Source organism: Lathamus discolor, chromosome Z (assembly GCF_037157495.1).
Source record: "Lathamus discolor isolate bLatDis1 chromosome Z, bLatDis1.hap1, whole genome shotgun sequence".
NCBI lineage: Eukaryota > Metazoa > Chordata > Aves > Psittaciformes > Psittacidae > Lathamus > Lathamus discolor.
Genome location: NC_088909.1, coordinates 101,684,596 through 101,697,288, shown reverse-complemented (window position 1 = coordinate 101,697,288; position 12,693 = coordinate 101,684,596). Strand labels below are relative to the sequence as shown.

Sequence of the window (12,693 nt, the reverse complement as noted above, 5' to 3'; positions counted from 1 at the left end):
TGTTCTGCCCACACACATGTGCATACACAATTGTCTTACACACTTGTGCCCAAGCACTCACACATGTGCAACTGATCTGACTGTATGGACAGATGCCTAGTTCTACCTATGTACACACATGTGCAAACCCTGCCTGTTCTACCTACATGCATAACACACTTGTGCATGCCAATACACATGCACACACAAAATCATCCTGTTTGCACCTATACACACATGTGCAAGTGTGACCTGTCTGCATGTACACATGCATACACGCACACACACATAGCCTATATACCCTGCGTCTTCCTCACGTGCACCCCTCATGCTGGGAGATGGTGAACCTGTGTATGTGTCTACGTACACCTCTTGGAACCGCCAACCTGCCAAATGTGGCTCCATCTGCCCCTACGGCCACATGCCCAGTACTGGAGCGGGATGGAACCCTCCTACTCTTGGGTCCCCCACGGAAGCAGAGGCCCTGCAACCTTCCAGGCTTTTAATCCCCAGCAATTACAGTGGAGAAAGGAGTAACAGCACCATCTCCTGCCAGTCTCTGGGAGCAGAGATGGGCCTGATCCTGCCCAACACAATACCCCCAGCTCCCAGGACCCCAGGTGGGATGCTGACGGCTTCCCCAGGCACACCCAGCAGGACCCACGTTGAGCTGAGAGCTGGCTGCCATTCCCCATGGCAGGGGCTCAGCACGCTCCACAGACTCTCTCAGGGACCCAAGCAATGGGGATGAACAGTTTTATTACTGATACCTCTTTCTGGATGGCAAATTAAACGTAGCCCATGTGCAGGGCTGCAAGTCAGCAGGACAGGGACAGTCTGGGGAGCAGGAAGAGTGACATGCTACAGGACTGGTGGCGAGAGACACACACATTTGGCAACAGCATGGAGGTGAAAGCCCTCCACCAAGCAGTGAACAAACACAGATCTGGCTGCAGGGCTGCAATCAGGGTCTGCAGACAGGCTTGGTCAGGGACTGCAGCGTTCCCTTGGCTGGGACCCCACAACAGCAGCCAATAGGGGTGGCTGTCCCCAGAGAGGGTCTCACAGACAGGGGAAGCGTTTTGAGGGGCAAAATCCTATCCTGAGCAACGACAGAGGTTTGGGCACATGCAGACACTAAGTATGTGCATAGCCCTGAGGCCACACAGAACGGGCTCTCCATTAAGGCGACAGACGGTGGCTTTCCACCTTGGAGGGGAACTGCAGGGAGGGGACTATGGGAAGGGGACCCCCTTCCAGCTCTGGCTATCCCCTGGGACAGGTAACACACAGAAGCCCAGGAGGGACCTCCAGCACAGAGGCTGGGCATCCCCCCACTGCTGAAGGGTCTCAGTGCAGATCCTGCCCGTGCCAGAGTGACACTGTGTGCTGCCAACCTACATCAGCAGGGACGGAGCCATGGGGGATGCTGCCAACTGGACACAGCATCCTGTGCTGCCCGCAGCCCTGGCAGACTGCCAGGGAGATGGGAACTTCTCAGCTGACCTTTACAATGGGTGCTCTGGATCACCTGGTGCACCCTGCCCTGAGGGTGGCATCCTCCTCCTGATGTCTCAGGAGCAGCAACCTTGTAGAGCCTGGGGACAGCCAGCTCCAGCCCCTCTCCTGCTGCATGCCGAGGGCACACAGGGGTGTTTGTATCCCACAAGGCCACTCCAGCTGCAAGACATGGAAAAGCAGGACACAGCTCCAATTGAAAGGAGGGGAAGAGGCAGGTAGTGAAGAGAACTGGTGGTCTGTATTGCTGTGACCACCACAGTCCCTCTGTCCTGGCACCCAGCTGGCCCATGGGGAACAACAGAGCAATGTAGGGAAGGCACGGGGGGGGTCTCCTGCTGCCTCTGCTAGAGCCTGGGCTCAGGGAGGAAGAGGAGGAGGACAGGAAGGTTGGGAGGAGAGGAGCCAGCTGTGTGCAGCAGGGCGCCCTGGCAGCTGAGCTCAGCAGCCCATGGTGCTGAAGAAGGCACTGGCTTCCAGGAGCAGGCCCTTGGCGTAGACACGCAGGGTGTAGAAGAGGGTGACGAAGTCCTGAGTGCTGAAGAGGGTGTCAGCCAGGGCGAAGGCAAGCGTGGAGGGGATGAAGCCCCGGCCGTACTCCACCATCCAGGTGCCTGCACTCCACTGCACCGACGTGGCCTCTCCTGCCTGGTGCACGATGGTGTCCCCTGCAGGCACACAAAACCAGCACGGCTCTCAGCAGCTCCCTTGCATCATGCCCAAAGAGGAGATGTCTCGGATCACGACCTGCAGGGCTGAGCACCCCAACATCTCCCCAGTCTTGCCCACTTTTCTCTTATTGGCACTCACTGAGATGCTGAGATGTGCCTCTGGGGATACAAACTGCCCCATCCTGAGCTCTTGGCTTATGCCAGCTGGAAGGAAGAGGCTCAGTGACAATGGAGTGGCTGTGCCCCAGGATGTGGATGCTGCTCAGAGGGCTGCCACACTTACCTGGATAGTAGATCTCACTTCTGGTGGTCCCCTCCTTCCACTGCCGAAAGGTCCCCGAGATGACGGTGTCAGAGATATCTGCCCAGTACCGACCTGCAGGAGGACAGATAGCACTGGCTCAGTGCATCCATGCCTGGGACAGCTTCGGAGCCCAGGGCAGAACCACAGAGCAGCCCTCCAGGGAGAAGGATGCCCAGGGCCATGACTCAGTGAGGAGTACAGCTGGGTCTGGTACACAGCCTGCCTGTCTGACTGGTCACATATCACCAGCCCAGGCTGTTCGCTGTCCTTAAGCCCCACCATTTCCAGTGTTTGGCACTTCCTCCCTGCTGAAGTGCTGGGAGATGCAATGCCTGCCACTGCTTGCCAGCTGGATGCGGAGAGTCCTGGCCAGCCGGTATGGCATGCACAGGGACCTGCACATGCTGCAGGACACCATGGGGGATTGTCTTCATGTAAAGAGTGTTTTCCAGCATCCGCACCCCATAAAAGGACCAGTACGCTCCACGCACTGGGTACCCCATGGCCAAGGCAGATGTATCTGAGTAAGTGGAAGCCCCTTGCCCACCAGCCCTGTCCACCTGCTTACCTGAGTGGCCCCCGGTGTCAACAGCAGTCCCGAACAGCAGCACATACTCAGTGAGCGAGGCGTGCAGGAGACACATGGAGCCCATCCACCCACCCGCATTCACAAACACCCACTGCAAGTCCTCGTCTGGCAGGATGTGGCCTGGGTGCTTCTTCCGTAGCTCCACAATGATCTTTGAGAAAGCCAGCTCATGGTCCAGCCCTGCAGCAGCCAGTGTCACCGTGAGTCCCTGGCACAGAGCTCTGCCAGAACCCCCCATCCCTCCCCTCCGTAGCCACAGGGTCCCAACACATCCTTAGAGGGGTCTGTCTAGGGAAAACATATCCTCTTCCCAACCTTCATCCCCTGTTGCTGCTCCCTGGACAGTGATGGAAGACATGCAGTACAAAGCGCTCCAGTCCTATGGCCCACCCCAGGTGCTGGGCAACATGGGGAACCCAAGCAAGGTGACAGTGGCCCTGCCCTGGTGACATGCAGCCCCACGGCTGCCACTGTACACCTTGTGCCCTGCCGGGCCAGCCCTCCCCTCCTAGTTGGAGATCGGTCCTGCCCCTGACCTGCCCCAGCACCGAGAGCCGCTTTACCCGCGATCCCGCCCTATCCGGGCTGGGTGATGCTGCGAACCTCCAGCCCTATTCCCCCACCCCACTCTCTGTCCCTGTGCCCCGGCACTGCTTCCTTCCCAACACCCACGCTGCTGCCCCAGTCCCAGCCTCCCGTCCCCTCTCTGACCCCGGTCCCATCCCCGCCATGATCCCAGTCCCCCTGCACCGGAACCTCCTCGATCCCCGTCCCCGCTACAGCTCCCTTGCCCAGCGCCTCCGGTGCCGCTCCCCGCTCCCCGTCACCCCCTCCACGGCCGATGGGCCCCGTCGAGGGGCGGCGCGTACCCGCGTGGTGCCGTGCGAGCTGTGCGATCTCGGAGGGGGTGAACTCGTACCGCTTGGAGGCCAACCAGCCCCGCAGCCCCTGCAGCACCAGCGCCAGCGCGCCCAGCGCCAGCCCGGCCCGCAGCGCCCGCCGCCCCGCCACCGCCACCACCATGCTGCCCGCCCCGCTCCGCTCCGCCCCGCCGGCAGCGGGACGGCCGCCGGCACCGCCCCCGCCGCCGACACGCCATGGCCGGCCACCAGCGGCCCTGCGCCGGCGCGGCGGGGCGGAGCGCAGCGGGGCCGATGCGGAGGGAAGGTGCCGAGGGGCGGTGCTGCTGTCGGGGCTTCCGGGAGCGCTTTGTCATGGAGCCGTCGTCGTCGTCGGGGGAGGAGGAGAAGAAGGGGCGCGGCAGCTTCTGTGCCAGCGGTACGGCCGGGGCTGGCGCCTCCGGACCCCCAGCGCATCCCCGGGAGGCGGGGCTGCGGGCACCCTCCCTGCACGGGGGTGGCATTGGGGAACCCCCCCCGGACTGAGAGAGGGAGGAAGGGGTGAAGCTGATGGGGGCATAAGGCGGGGTGCAGACCCCCTTGCTGGGAGGGGGGGGGTGTGCACCCTGAGTTTCTCCCTCCCTGACGCCCTACTGGTGTCTCCCCGCAGAGCACCAGCACGCTCGTTACAACCCCCTGCGGGATGACTGGGTGCTGGTATCGGCTCACCGGGTGAAGCGGCCGTGGCAGGGGCAGCTGGAGAAGCCGCCCCCCGAGGATGTGCCCCGCTGGGACCCCAACAACCCTCTCTGCCCAGGGGCGACGCGGGCCAATGGCGAGGTACCAACAAGGACCCAGGTATCCGGGCTCCCCCCACTGCCCTGGTCCCCTCTAATCCCATCTCTTGCCCTGGCAGGTGAACCCCCAGTACGAGGGCACCTTCGTGTTCCCAAATGACTTCCCGGCCCTACAGCCTGATGCTCCAGAGCCTGGTAAATTCTGGGGGGAGAGCAGGTTGATGGGGACCCCCAGGCTGAGATCCTTGGGGGGCTGTGGGGTGGCCTTGAGGGGCATGGGTGCTCCTTCAGCAGCCTCTCCTTCCCCACTCTCTGTGCTTCCCCAGGTGACAGTGATCATCCCTTGTTTCGAGCTGCAGCAGCCCGGGGGGTGTGGTAAGTACATGGCTCTAGGGGGTCTGGTCCATGATGTCAGCCAGGATCAATGGGATGAAGCTGTACTGAGCCTCTTCCCCTCCTTGCACTGCCTGTGCTGCACACACCTGCATTTTGGGGGTCTCATCCCTGTCCCTGGTTCCACTGCACCTGACAGGACTAGGGGGGTCCCCAGAGATGCCCCGCAGTCCCAGCCATGTGTATTTCCTCTGCAGCAAGGTGATGTGCTTCCACCCCTGGTCGGACCTGACGCTGCCTCTCATGTCCCTGGCAGAGATCCGGGCTGTCATCGATGCATGGGCAGAGCTGGCGGCCGAGCTGGGTGCCTCCTACCCCTGGGTCCAGGTCCGGGGCTGGTGGGGGCTGCCCTTCTCTCCCTGCCCTGGGGGACTCGGGTGCAGGCAGGGGGCCAGCAATGGGTGCTCTGGCAGTATTTGAGGTTGGGACCGTTCCTATCCCTGCCTTGTGCCCCTTTGAGCCTTTTTGGATGGATGTGAGGCTCTGCTCTCCTTTGGGATGCTCTCCTGGTGTGCGGGGACACTATGGACCCTGGGGCTGGGACCTGCTGGCTGCACCTCTTCTTCCGCAGATCTTCGAGAACAAAGGAGCGATGATGGGGTGCTCCAACCCGCACCCCCACTGCCAGGTGAGGCTGTCCCACCCTGACCTGCCTTAACTGTGAGTACCTGCGGGCCACCCTACAATAAACCAAAGGGCAGGATGTGAATGGGAATCCCCCCGCACTGGTCCCAGGGCTTTTTGCAGAAGGATACCCTCATACCTGTCCTGTCACCTTCCCTCCTTATGGCTGTCCCTTGTGGTACCGCATGTCAGACTCTCCACCTGGTGGCAGCACGGACCTGCAGATGGGCAGTGTGTCTGGGGCACCCCTGTAAATGCAGGGTGCAGGTAACCTGTGCCCCCATGTCCCCCCTAGGTATGGGCCAGCAGCTTCCTCCCGAACGAGGCACGCCTGGAGGACCGGACCCAGCAGCAGCACCTGAGCCAGCACGGTGTGCCCATGCTGCTGGAGTACACAGAGCAGGAGGCTTGTCGGAAGGTGAGGAGGTGCCTGTTGTCCATATCCCTTCCCTGGGAGCTGGATACGTACTGGTGTGGGACCCTGGGAGCCCCCATCCCTGGGGCTTTGGGGCTACATGTGTCCCCATGGAGTGCCATGTTCCGCAGGAGCGGCTGGTGGTGGAGAACAAGGACTGGCTGGTGGTGGTGCCGTACTGGGCTACCTGGCCCTACCAGACCCTGCTGCTGCCGCGTCGGCACGTCTGCCGCCTCCAGGACCTCCACGAGGGCGAGAGGGACAGTGAGTGGTTCTTATCCCCTATCCCATGTCCTTTGGGATTGGCCTTCATTAGGAGGCAGCTCTGTGGGTCCATGTACCCTCTAGCTGCTGGGCTTGGCTAGGGGGGCAGAACTGGCACCCCTGTCTTGCTAGAATGAGAGCTGGGTATCCAGGTGCAGCCAGTACTGGTGGAGGGACTAGTTTCCTGCTTGGGGTGATGAAGCACATGGTGCTGCATACTTTTGAGGCAGTGGCTGTTGAGGAATGGGGACTCCCACCATGTTGCTTGGGTTGTCTGCATGGGTGGAGAGGGGAGGAGCTGCCAAGTACATCCCTTTCTCTTGTCACCAATGCCCACTATGGTGAGGGGTGCTGAGGTTGACCCCTCCAGCCTGGTGTGCTGTCTGCCCTTGGAGGGGGCTGGCCAGCTTGGGTTGTGATACCCCAGCACTCCTTTGCAGGCCTGGCCTCCATCATGAAGAGGCTGCTCATCAAGTACGACAACCTCTTTGAAGTCTCCTTCCCCTACTCCATGGGCTGGCACGGTGAGTGACATGGTTGGGGACCCGCACAATCCTCTTATCCACGGGGCTTATCCATGGGGCTCATGGAGTGGCTGCACCCCTGCCAGGAGCCCCCACAGGTCCCTACCTGGAGGAGGACTGCAGGCACTGGCAGCTCCATGCCCACTACTACCCCCCTCTGCTCCGCTCTGCCACTGTCCGCAAGTTCATGGTGGGCTATGAGATGCTGGCACAGGTACAGCGGGATCTCACCCCGGAGCAGGTGAGCACAGCTCGGGGGGGACTGTGGGGGATAGGGCGTCCTGTGACAGGGCCATCCTCAGGACCGGCCACTGGTTGTCCCTTGTGCTGTGTCCTACAGGCAGCTGAGCGCCTGAGGAGCCTCCCCGAGGTGCACTACAAGCAGAGGGCTGAGGAGAGGTCATGATGGGGAGCAGCAGAGCCAGCCCTCACTGTGCTTGATGAGGCCAGGAGGAGGAATCAGCTGGGGATGGTGAGAGCTGCGGCCTGGCAATTCATGTCACTTGTGAGCCCTCTGATCTCCAGCTTTTCCTGAGCCTTGTCATGGCTTATCCCCACTTAGGGACTGGTTTTGCCTGTTGGGATGCCCCAGTTCTAATCTTGTGGCATCATCACACGGGCGGTGCTGTTCTGTCTCTTTCCCTATCTCTTCTGACTCCACAGCATGCTCCTACCACCACTAAAGGTCTTACCCTCCTTATGATTCCAGTCTTACTGGTGGGACTGGGAGTGCTGCCTATCTGTGGAGGAGCACAGATCCCCCTAGTCAATAAAACCTGTCAGCAAAGTGCCTCTGTCTGTACCCTCGTGGCTCTTGGCCTTGGGTGGGAGGTTTGGGGGTCTCTGCTAGGGACCACAACTGCTGGGGGGAATAACACTGGGAGCTGCAGGGGTTGTGCTGGCAGCCCCATGCTGCTTGCTGTTGTCCTTATCTCTGCGTTGCCTCCTCTTCCTCCCTGGGGGGAGCTCTCAGCCTGTCTCTGAGCACTGCAGGCTTGGGGTGGAGTGGGAAGCAGGAAGGAATCGATGCTGCCCAGGGCTTAACCAGCTTCTGGAGAGGGCTGAGGCCTGACAAACGTGCTGCGTGGATGCTTCTGGAGAGAATACTTGGCTCCGGAGCTGCTCCTCTTCCTCCTCTCTGCCTGAGGCTGCTGGGGTTCAGCCCTTGTCCTGCCTGCTGCAGGTTCTGTGGCTGCTGTGCATGGCTGTGGGGATGCAGCAATGAGCTGTCCTCTTTTCCCTTCCCTGTGCCCACTAGTGGTGTGGGACAGCAGCAGCCTTGTCCCTAGACTGAGCTGAGGGATGCTGCAACCAGCTCTGTGCTGTCTCCCACTGCGGACCCTTCCCCTAGGGAAGCCCCAGGACTGTCCCGGGGTACGTCCTGGGCAGTGATGCCCCACAGCCGATGTGAGGGGATGCACAGTGCCATTTGCCATCGTTTTCTTTGCAGAAGTAATCTTTTATTTGTCACTAAAGAGCCATTCTTGTAACTCTTTAATGAGGCCTTGTCAAATCTGTGAGTGGGCTCCTGGGGGCTGGAAATACCTGCGAAGAGAGAAACGCTTTCTGCCTACCTACAAGATGACAAATTCTGGGGAGGGCTGTGCCTCCCCTTGACGTATCTGTGCATCATTTCCCCATCCCTGCACATGGGGCTGGGGCAGAAAAAAGGGCTGGGCCAGTGTGGGGGTCAGAGCCAGGCTGGATGTGTCCTTCCTGCATCATCCTGGCCCCGTCCTCTTCCCCAGTCACCCCATCCCAGAGCCCATAAGCCATCTCATCACTCACCCTCCCCACGTGCCCAAGGGGTTTGGGGAGGGGATGGTGGGTTTTGGGGAGACCCTTGATCTTGCAGCCATCACTGTACACAACATACCCCCTGCATAGCATGGTGGGGTGCCCAGCTCAGAGTCTGGCCTCTTGCAAACAGTTTTCTTCCCTCCTGCTATAAGCAAGAGTCTGTCTGGGCTCTGCAGCCATCCCCGTCACAGCTCTCAGCCTTTCTCACTGCAACAGGTGCCTTCACTCCAACCTCCGAACTTCTGCGTTTTTCCCCAGGGCCCTGGAAAAGTGGCAACGAATTGACTTAAATGTGTGAATCCAGATTGGGATAATTAGCCGCTGAACCGGTTGTAACGAAGCTAGTTATCTCCTTGCATGCGCAGTTAGCTGTGATTTAATAGCCCACCAGCTCTGAGCCTTGGCTGCATCGCCTCGGCCCGGGGCTGTAAATGGAACTCGCAGTAAGTCAAGCGGTATTAAACTTTACAGTCGCCGTCTTTTAAAAACGAGACTCTCTCTCTCCAATAAATCAGAGCAAGTGGGATTGTAAATATCGAGGCAGGATCCATATTGCTTAATTAAACAGCGCCTAATGAACAGCCTGTTTGTTGTGTTGTGATTTAGGATGGAGGCTGGGGATGCAGCGCATGCCGAGGAGCGCTGGTACCCATGCTGGGATGCTCTCCCCAGCAGGTAGCGGCTGCTGGAGTTCAGCTGCTGCTGAAATAGGTCAGAGGTGGACTGAGAATTAATTACTTCTTTTAGTTTTTGATAAAAATTAGATTTTGGTGTGAACAGGGCAGGTGTGAATGGAGCTACTGGGGGTGTAAAGTCATTGCAATTCGTAGACCTATCTGTGGTGTGCTGTAAAGCCCTGAAGCCTTTTATGTTTTGGTAGTTAAAGTCCAGTTATAATCAAAAAGTTATTTATGATGAGGACATCAGAAACATCTAGCTGGGTGTGGGATGGTGGCATAGAGGGACTGTGGTGTACCCAGATGTTGCTCCTGACTTGGCAGCATCAAAGGGAAACTGAGGCCTGTTGGGATGTGCCTTGATGTTTAACTTTTGCCTGGGAGCTATTGGAAATCCCAGGAAAAGTGTCCCTGCAATGCGATCACCCTTGTTCTGAGCTCCAGTTCCACAGCATCAGGGTGAATACATCCTTCACAGTCTGTGTCCTGAGCTGTTTTGAAAGGACTAGCAGAACACGCAATGAGGGGAGTGAGAGGAGCCGCGTTGAAGCTTAAGTGTGGAATTACTACATTAAAAATGCACTGAGATCCAATGGAGGCGTTTGCTCCCTCTGTGGCGTGTTAATAGGGCTGTGAGTGATTAGCAAAGGGCTGTGGTGCTTCTGCTCCAGGCTGGCACGTCCTGTGCTCCTCAAGGAGCCAGTGATAAGCCCAGTGGGAGATGAGATGTACAGATGCCTTAGGGGGATGGCCAGGATTTTAGCCTTATTTCCATCCTTTTTTTCTGATGCCACTGAAATAAATAGGTCAGTCTTCCAAGGGATGTGGTTTTCCCAGAGTTGCTGGGGCTTTGGCTGAAGTGAGACAAACCAGTATGCTCGACTGTGTTGTAGCAGTGCCTGTCTCTATCACACTGCCCCTGTCCTGCATGCCTGGGAGACCCAGAGCACCTCCAGCTCTGACACTGACTGCTTCTGCTGCCGTATCCAAGTCCTGGGATGCTACTCTGGGATGCTGCCCTGTTGCACAGAGACTGTTGGTGTGAGTACCATCATTACTGGTTGTACACGATGCAGGGTAGCTGCTGGAGGTGCGTTCATCACCTTTGATTATGTGTCCATGTGCTAGGCAGCTCCCAATGGCTGCAGAGCTGCACGCAGACCTGCTGCAGACCCTGAGTCGTGCCCACCCCTCTTCCTCTCTTCCCTGCCTCTCAGCGCAGGTGAGACAATAAATATTGAGCAAAGGAAGTTAATCTGTGACCAGAGTGTTTTAATCAGGAAAAAAAAGTTATTAGTGCAGGCCTGCTGGCTCCTGCCAAACTGCAGTTTTACTGTCCCTCCTGGTACTGGGTTTATGGTGTCATTTCATTCCAGTTTTACTGTTGTTTTTGCCCTTATCGTTGAGTTTCTCCTTGCCTGCTGCTGCCTTTAACTGAATGGGGCTTTTAGGAATGTAATAAGGAAGAAATTAGTAAATTTTTACGGAGGGAGAGGAGAAGGAAGGGAGGAAGGGAGGATGAAAGGAAGGAAGAAATGGAGGTAAAGAGGAAGGAAGGAAGAGAAGGAGGGAAGCGGGGAGGGAGGGATGGCTAAATCCCTCCCGTATCTATCTAAAAAGACAGCATCAGGCGCTGAACATGAAAACAATTAAAAATGTTAAGCAGATGCTAAACACCCTGGTGCCCTGCAGCACACGGCTCCATGCTGTGGGGAGATCTGCTATGCCACGAGAATGAGAAACAAAACCCAAGCCCCTTCTAGCTCTTGGCTTAGACAGACACACAGGAGCATGGGAGCTGATCCTTGGGCAGCAAACAGCACCCAGTTTGTCCTGAGCTGCTTGGAGCATCTCCTTGGGGCTTGGCAGCTGCTTTGGAAGGGGCTTTCCAAAAGGCTGAGACCAGCAGGAAGCAATTTTGGAGGTGACTTACCCATGCCTCAGCCAGCTGCTGTTTTCTTCCTCTGCTAATGGTCACTGAGACCTCCCTGCAAGGCATTTTCAGAGCATTTGGGACCATGTTTCGTGGGAGGGCTGCTGGTCCCTGGTGGACACAGTGGGATGGCTGGATGCTGCCTGCCAGCCGCAGGGAGCCATGGGCTCCGCCTGGGCTTTAGGATGGGTGGAATTTAAATTGTTTATTGTTTGGATCATGAAATGCCATCACACTGCAGTGTCCATGTGGTCATGGAGCAGTGGATTCCCTCAGCTCCCCCTAAATTTTCTGCACACCCGATGCTGGGAAGGCTTGTCTCCCAGCAATGGAGACCTGCCATTGCACGTGATTTTGGGCCTCTCTCCTATCGTGGGACCCCCACCGTGGGGCTAGGGTCTCTGATTAAAGCAAGAGAAATTCCAAAAGGGTCTGGATTCCTGCTGGATTCACCTAAAACCCAGGGGAGGGAGGGAAGCAGGTACAGATGGGGGGGCAGGGGCCTGCACAGCTGAGATGCTTGGACACTAAAGAGAGTTATACCCCAGTAGGAAAGACGCTGGGAGAAGGCAGGACCCTTGCAAGACCCAGGATCATTGTTAAATCCAGTTGGATCCTGGCATGGGCAGTATCAGGCATCTCAGCTGTGCCTGGTACCCCCTGCTGCTGGAGCCAGCTGTGAGAGCTCACAAACATCTGCGCCTGCCCAGTGGCCACTGGGAAGGGGAATCCCCTTCATCCTGATGTTCCAGAGAAGGAAACTGTACATGTTTGCTGATTATCTCCAGCGATGCTGAGGAGTTAGTAACAAAGACCTGGGAGCAGCGAGACATGGCAATGCCAGCATGGATCCAGGGTGGAAAGTCACTCCCCGAGCTTTGCCTGGGCACAAGGTGACTCCTGGCAGAGCCCTTGGGAGAGAGGAGGGGGTGGACATATTCTAATTAGATGCTAATGAGAAAGTAGTTAGTAGGTCTTCAGCATGCCCAGTGCCCTCAGGCTCCCTTGCTCAGTTCCAAGCCAAACCACCCGCTTCAGCGCACCCAAGCTGGATTAAGCCTGCAGGGTACGACTGGAGCTGGGATGAACCAGCTGCTGCTCTCCAAGCTCAGTTGCAATAAGAAGTCCTCATAAATTACCCCTGCAAAACAAAACGTGACAGATAAAAAACAAAAGTGCATTTGCAGCCTGTTTGATTTTGGTGTTTAATCGCTTGCTTATTTTGCTCACAATTGTCTATAACTCATGGCAGCTTGTCTGCTCCCTCTGGGTTATATGCTTGGACTGGAAGGCAGTAATCCTCTGGGCTGCTTTGTTGTCCCTGTGGGCAAGTTGCTGCCCTTCCCTGTGCCTCAGTTTCCCCATG

At 57.7% G+C, this 12,693-nt stretch overlaps 2 protein-coding genes across 3 annotated transcripts; one reads left to right on the top strand and one right to left on the bottom strand.

Annotated features, from left to right (window-relative positions):
• Positions 1-1,854: 1,854 nt before the first annotated feature.
• On the bottom strand, positions 1,855-4,092 carry SIGMAR1 (sigma non-opioid intracellular receptor 1). 2 transcript variants are annotated; one of them, XM_065661663.1, is made up of 4 exons: positions 3,931-4,092; positions 3,041-3,241; positions 2,452-2,544; positions 1,855-2,165 (listed from the first exon to the last, which is right to left on the bottom strand). In XM_065661663.1, exons 1-4 carry the CDS (start codon positions 4,082-4,084, stop codon positions 1,939-1,941), a joined length of 675 nt encoding a protein of 224 aa, XP_065517735.1. In that variant the 5' UTR covers positions 4,085-4,092; the 3' UTR covers positions 1,855-1,938. The 2 variants fall into 2 exon arrangements, with proteins under 2 accessions (XP_065517735.1, XP_065517736.1); XM_065661664.1 differs by lacking the exon at positions 3,931-4,092 and having other exon boundaries at positions 3,088-3,235.
• A 150-nt stretch (positions 4,093-4,242) lies between these two features.
• Positions 4,243-7,707, top strand: GALT (galactose-1-phosphate uridylyltransferase). The gene is made up of 11 exons (XM_065663220.1): positions 4,243-4,339; positions 4,571-4,740; positions 4,817-4,892; positions 5,024-5,072; positions 5,288-5,417; positions 5,662-5,718; positions 6,010-6,132; positions 6,261-6,393; positions 6,834-6,917; positions 7,004-7,158; positions 7,258-7,707. Exons 1-11 carry the CDS (start codon positions 4,276-4,278, stop codon positions 7,321-7,323), a joined length of 1,107 nt encoding a protein of 368 aa, XP_065519292.1. The 5' UTR covers positions 4,243-4,275; the 3' UTR covers positions 7,324-7,707.
• The last annotated feature ends 4,986 nt before the right edge of the window (positions 7,708-12,693 follow it).

What these genes read in the sequence shown, in the direction of transcription:
- SIGMAR1 (XM_065661663.1), bottom strand. Translation starts at nt 4,084, where the DNA reads ATGGTGGTGGCGGTGGCGGGGCGGCGGGCGCTGCGGGCCGGGCTGGCG. An exon ending in TGACACCGGGGGCCACTCAG is followed by an intron (nt 2,545 to 3,040) that starts GTAAGCAGGTGG and finishes GTCCTCCTGCAG; the next exon opens with GTCGGTACTGGGCAGATATC. An exon ending in AAGTGAGATCTACTATCCAG is followed by an intron (nt 2,166 to 2,451) that starts GTAAGTGTGGCA and finishes GTGTGCCTGCAG; the next exon opens with GGGACACCATCGTGCACCAG.
- GALT (XM_065663220.1), top strand. Translation starts at nt 4,276, where the DNA reads ATGGAGCCGTCGTCGTCGTCGGGGGAGGAGGAGAAGAAGGGGCGCGGC. An exon ending in CGACGCGGGCCAATGGCGAG is followed by an intron (nt 4,741 to 4,816) that starts GTACCAACAAGG and finishes TTGCCCTGGCAG; the next exon opens with GTGAACCCCCAGTACGAGGG. An exon ending in AGCAGGAGGCTTGTCGGAAG is followed by an intron (nt 6,133 to 6,260) that starts GTGAGGAGGTGC and finishes CATGTTCCGCAG; the next exon opens with GAGCGGCTGGTGGTGGAGAA.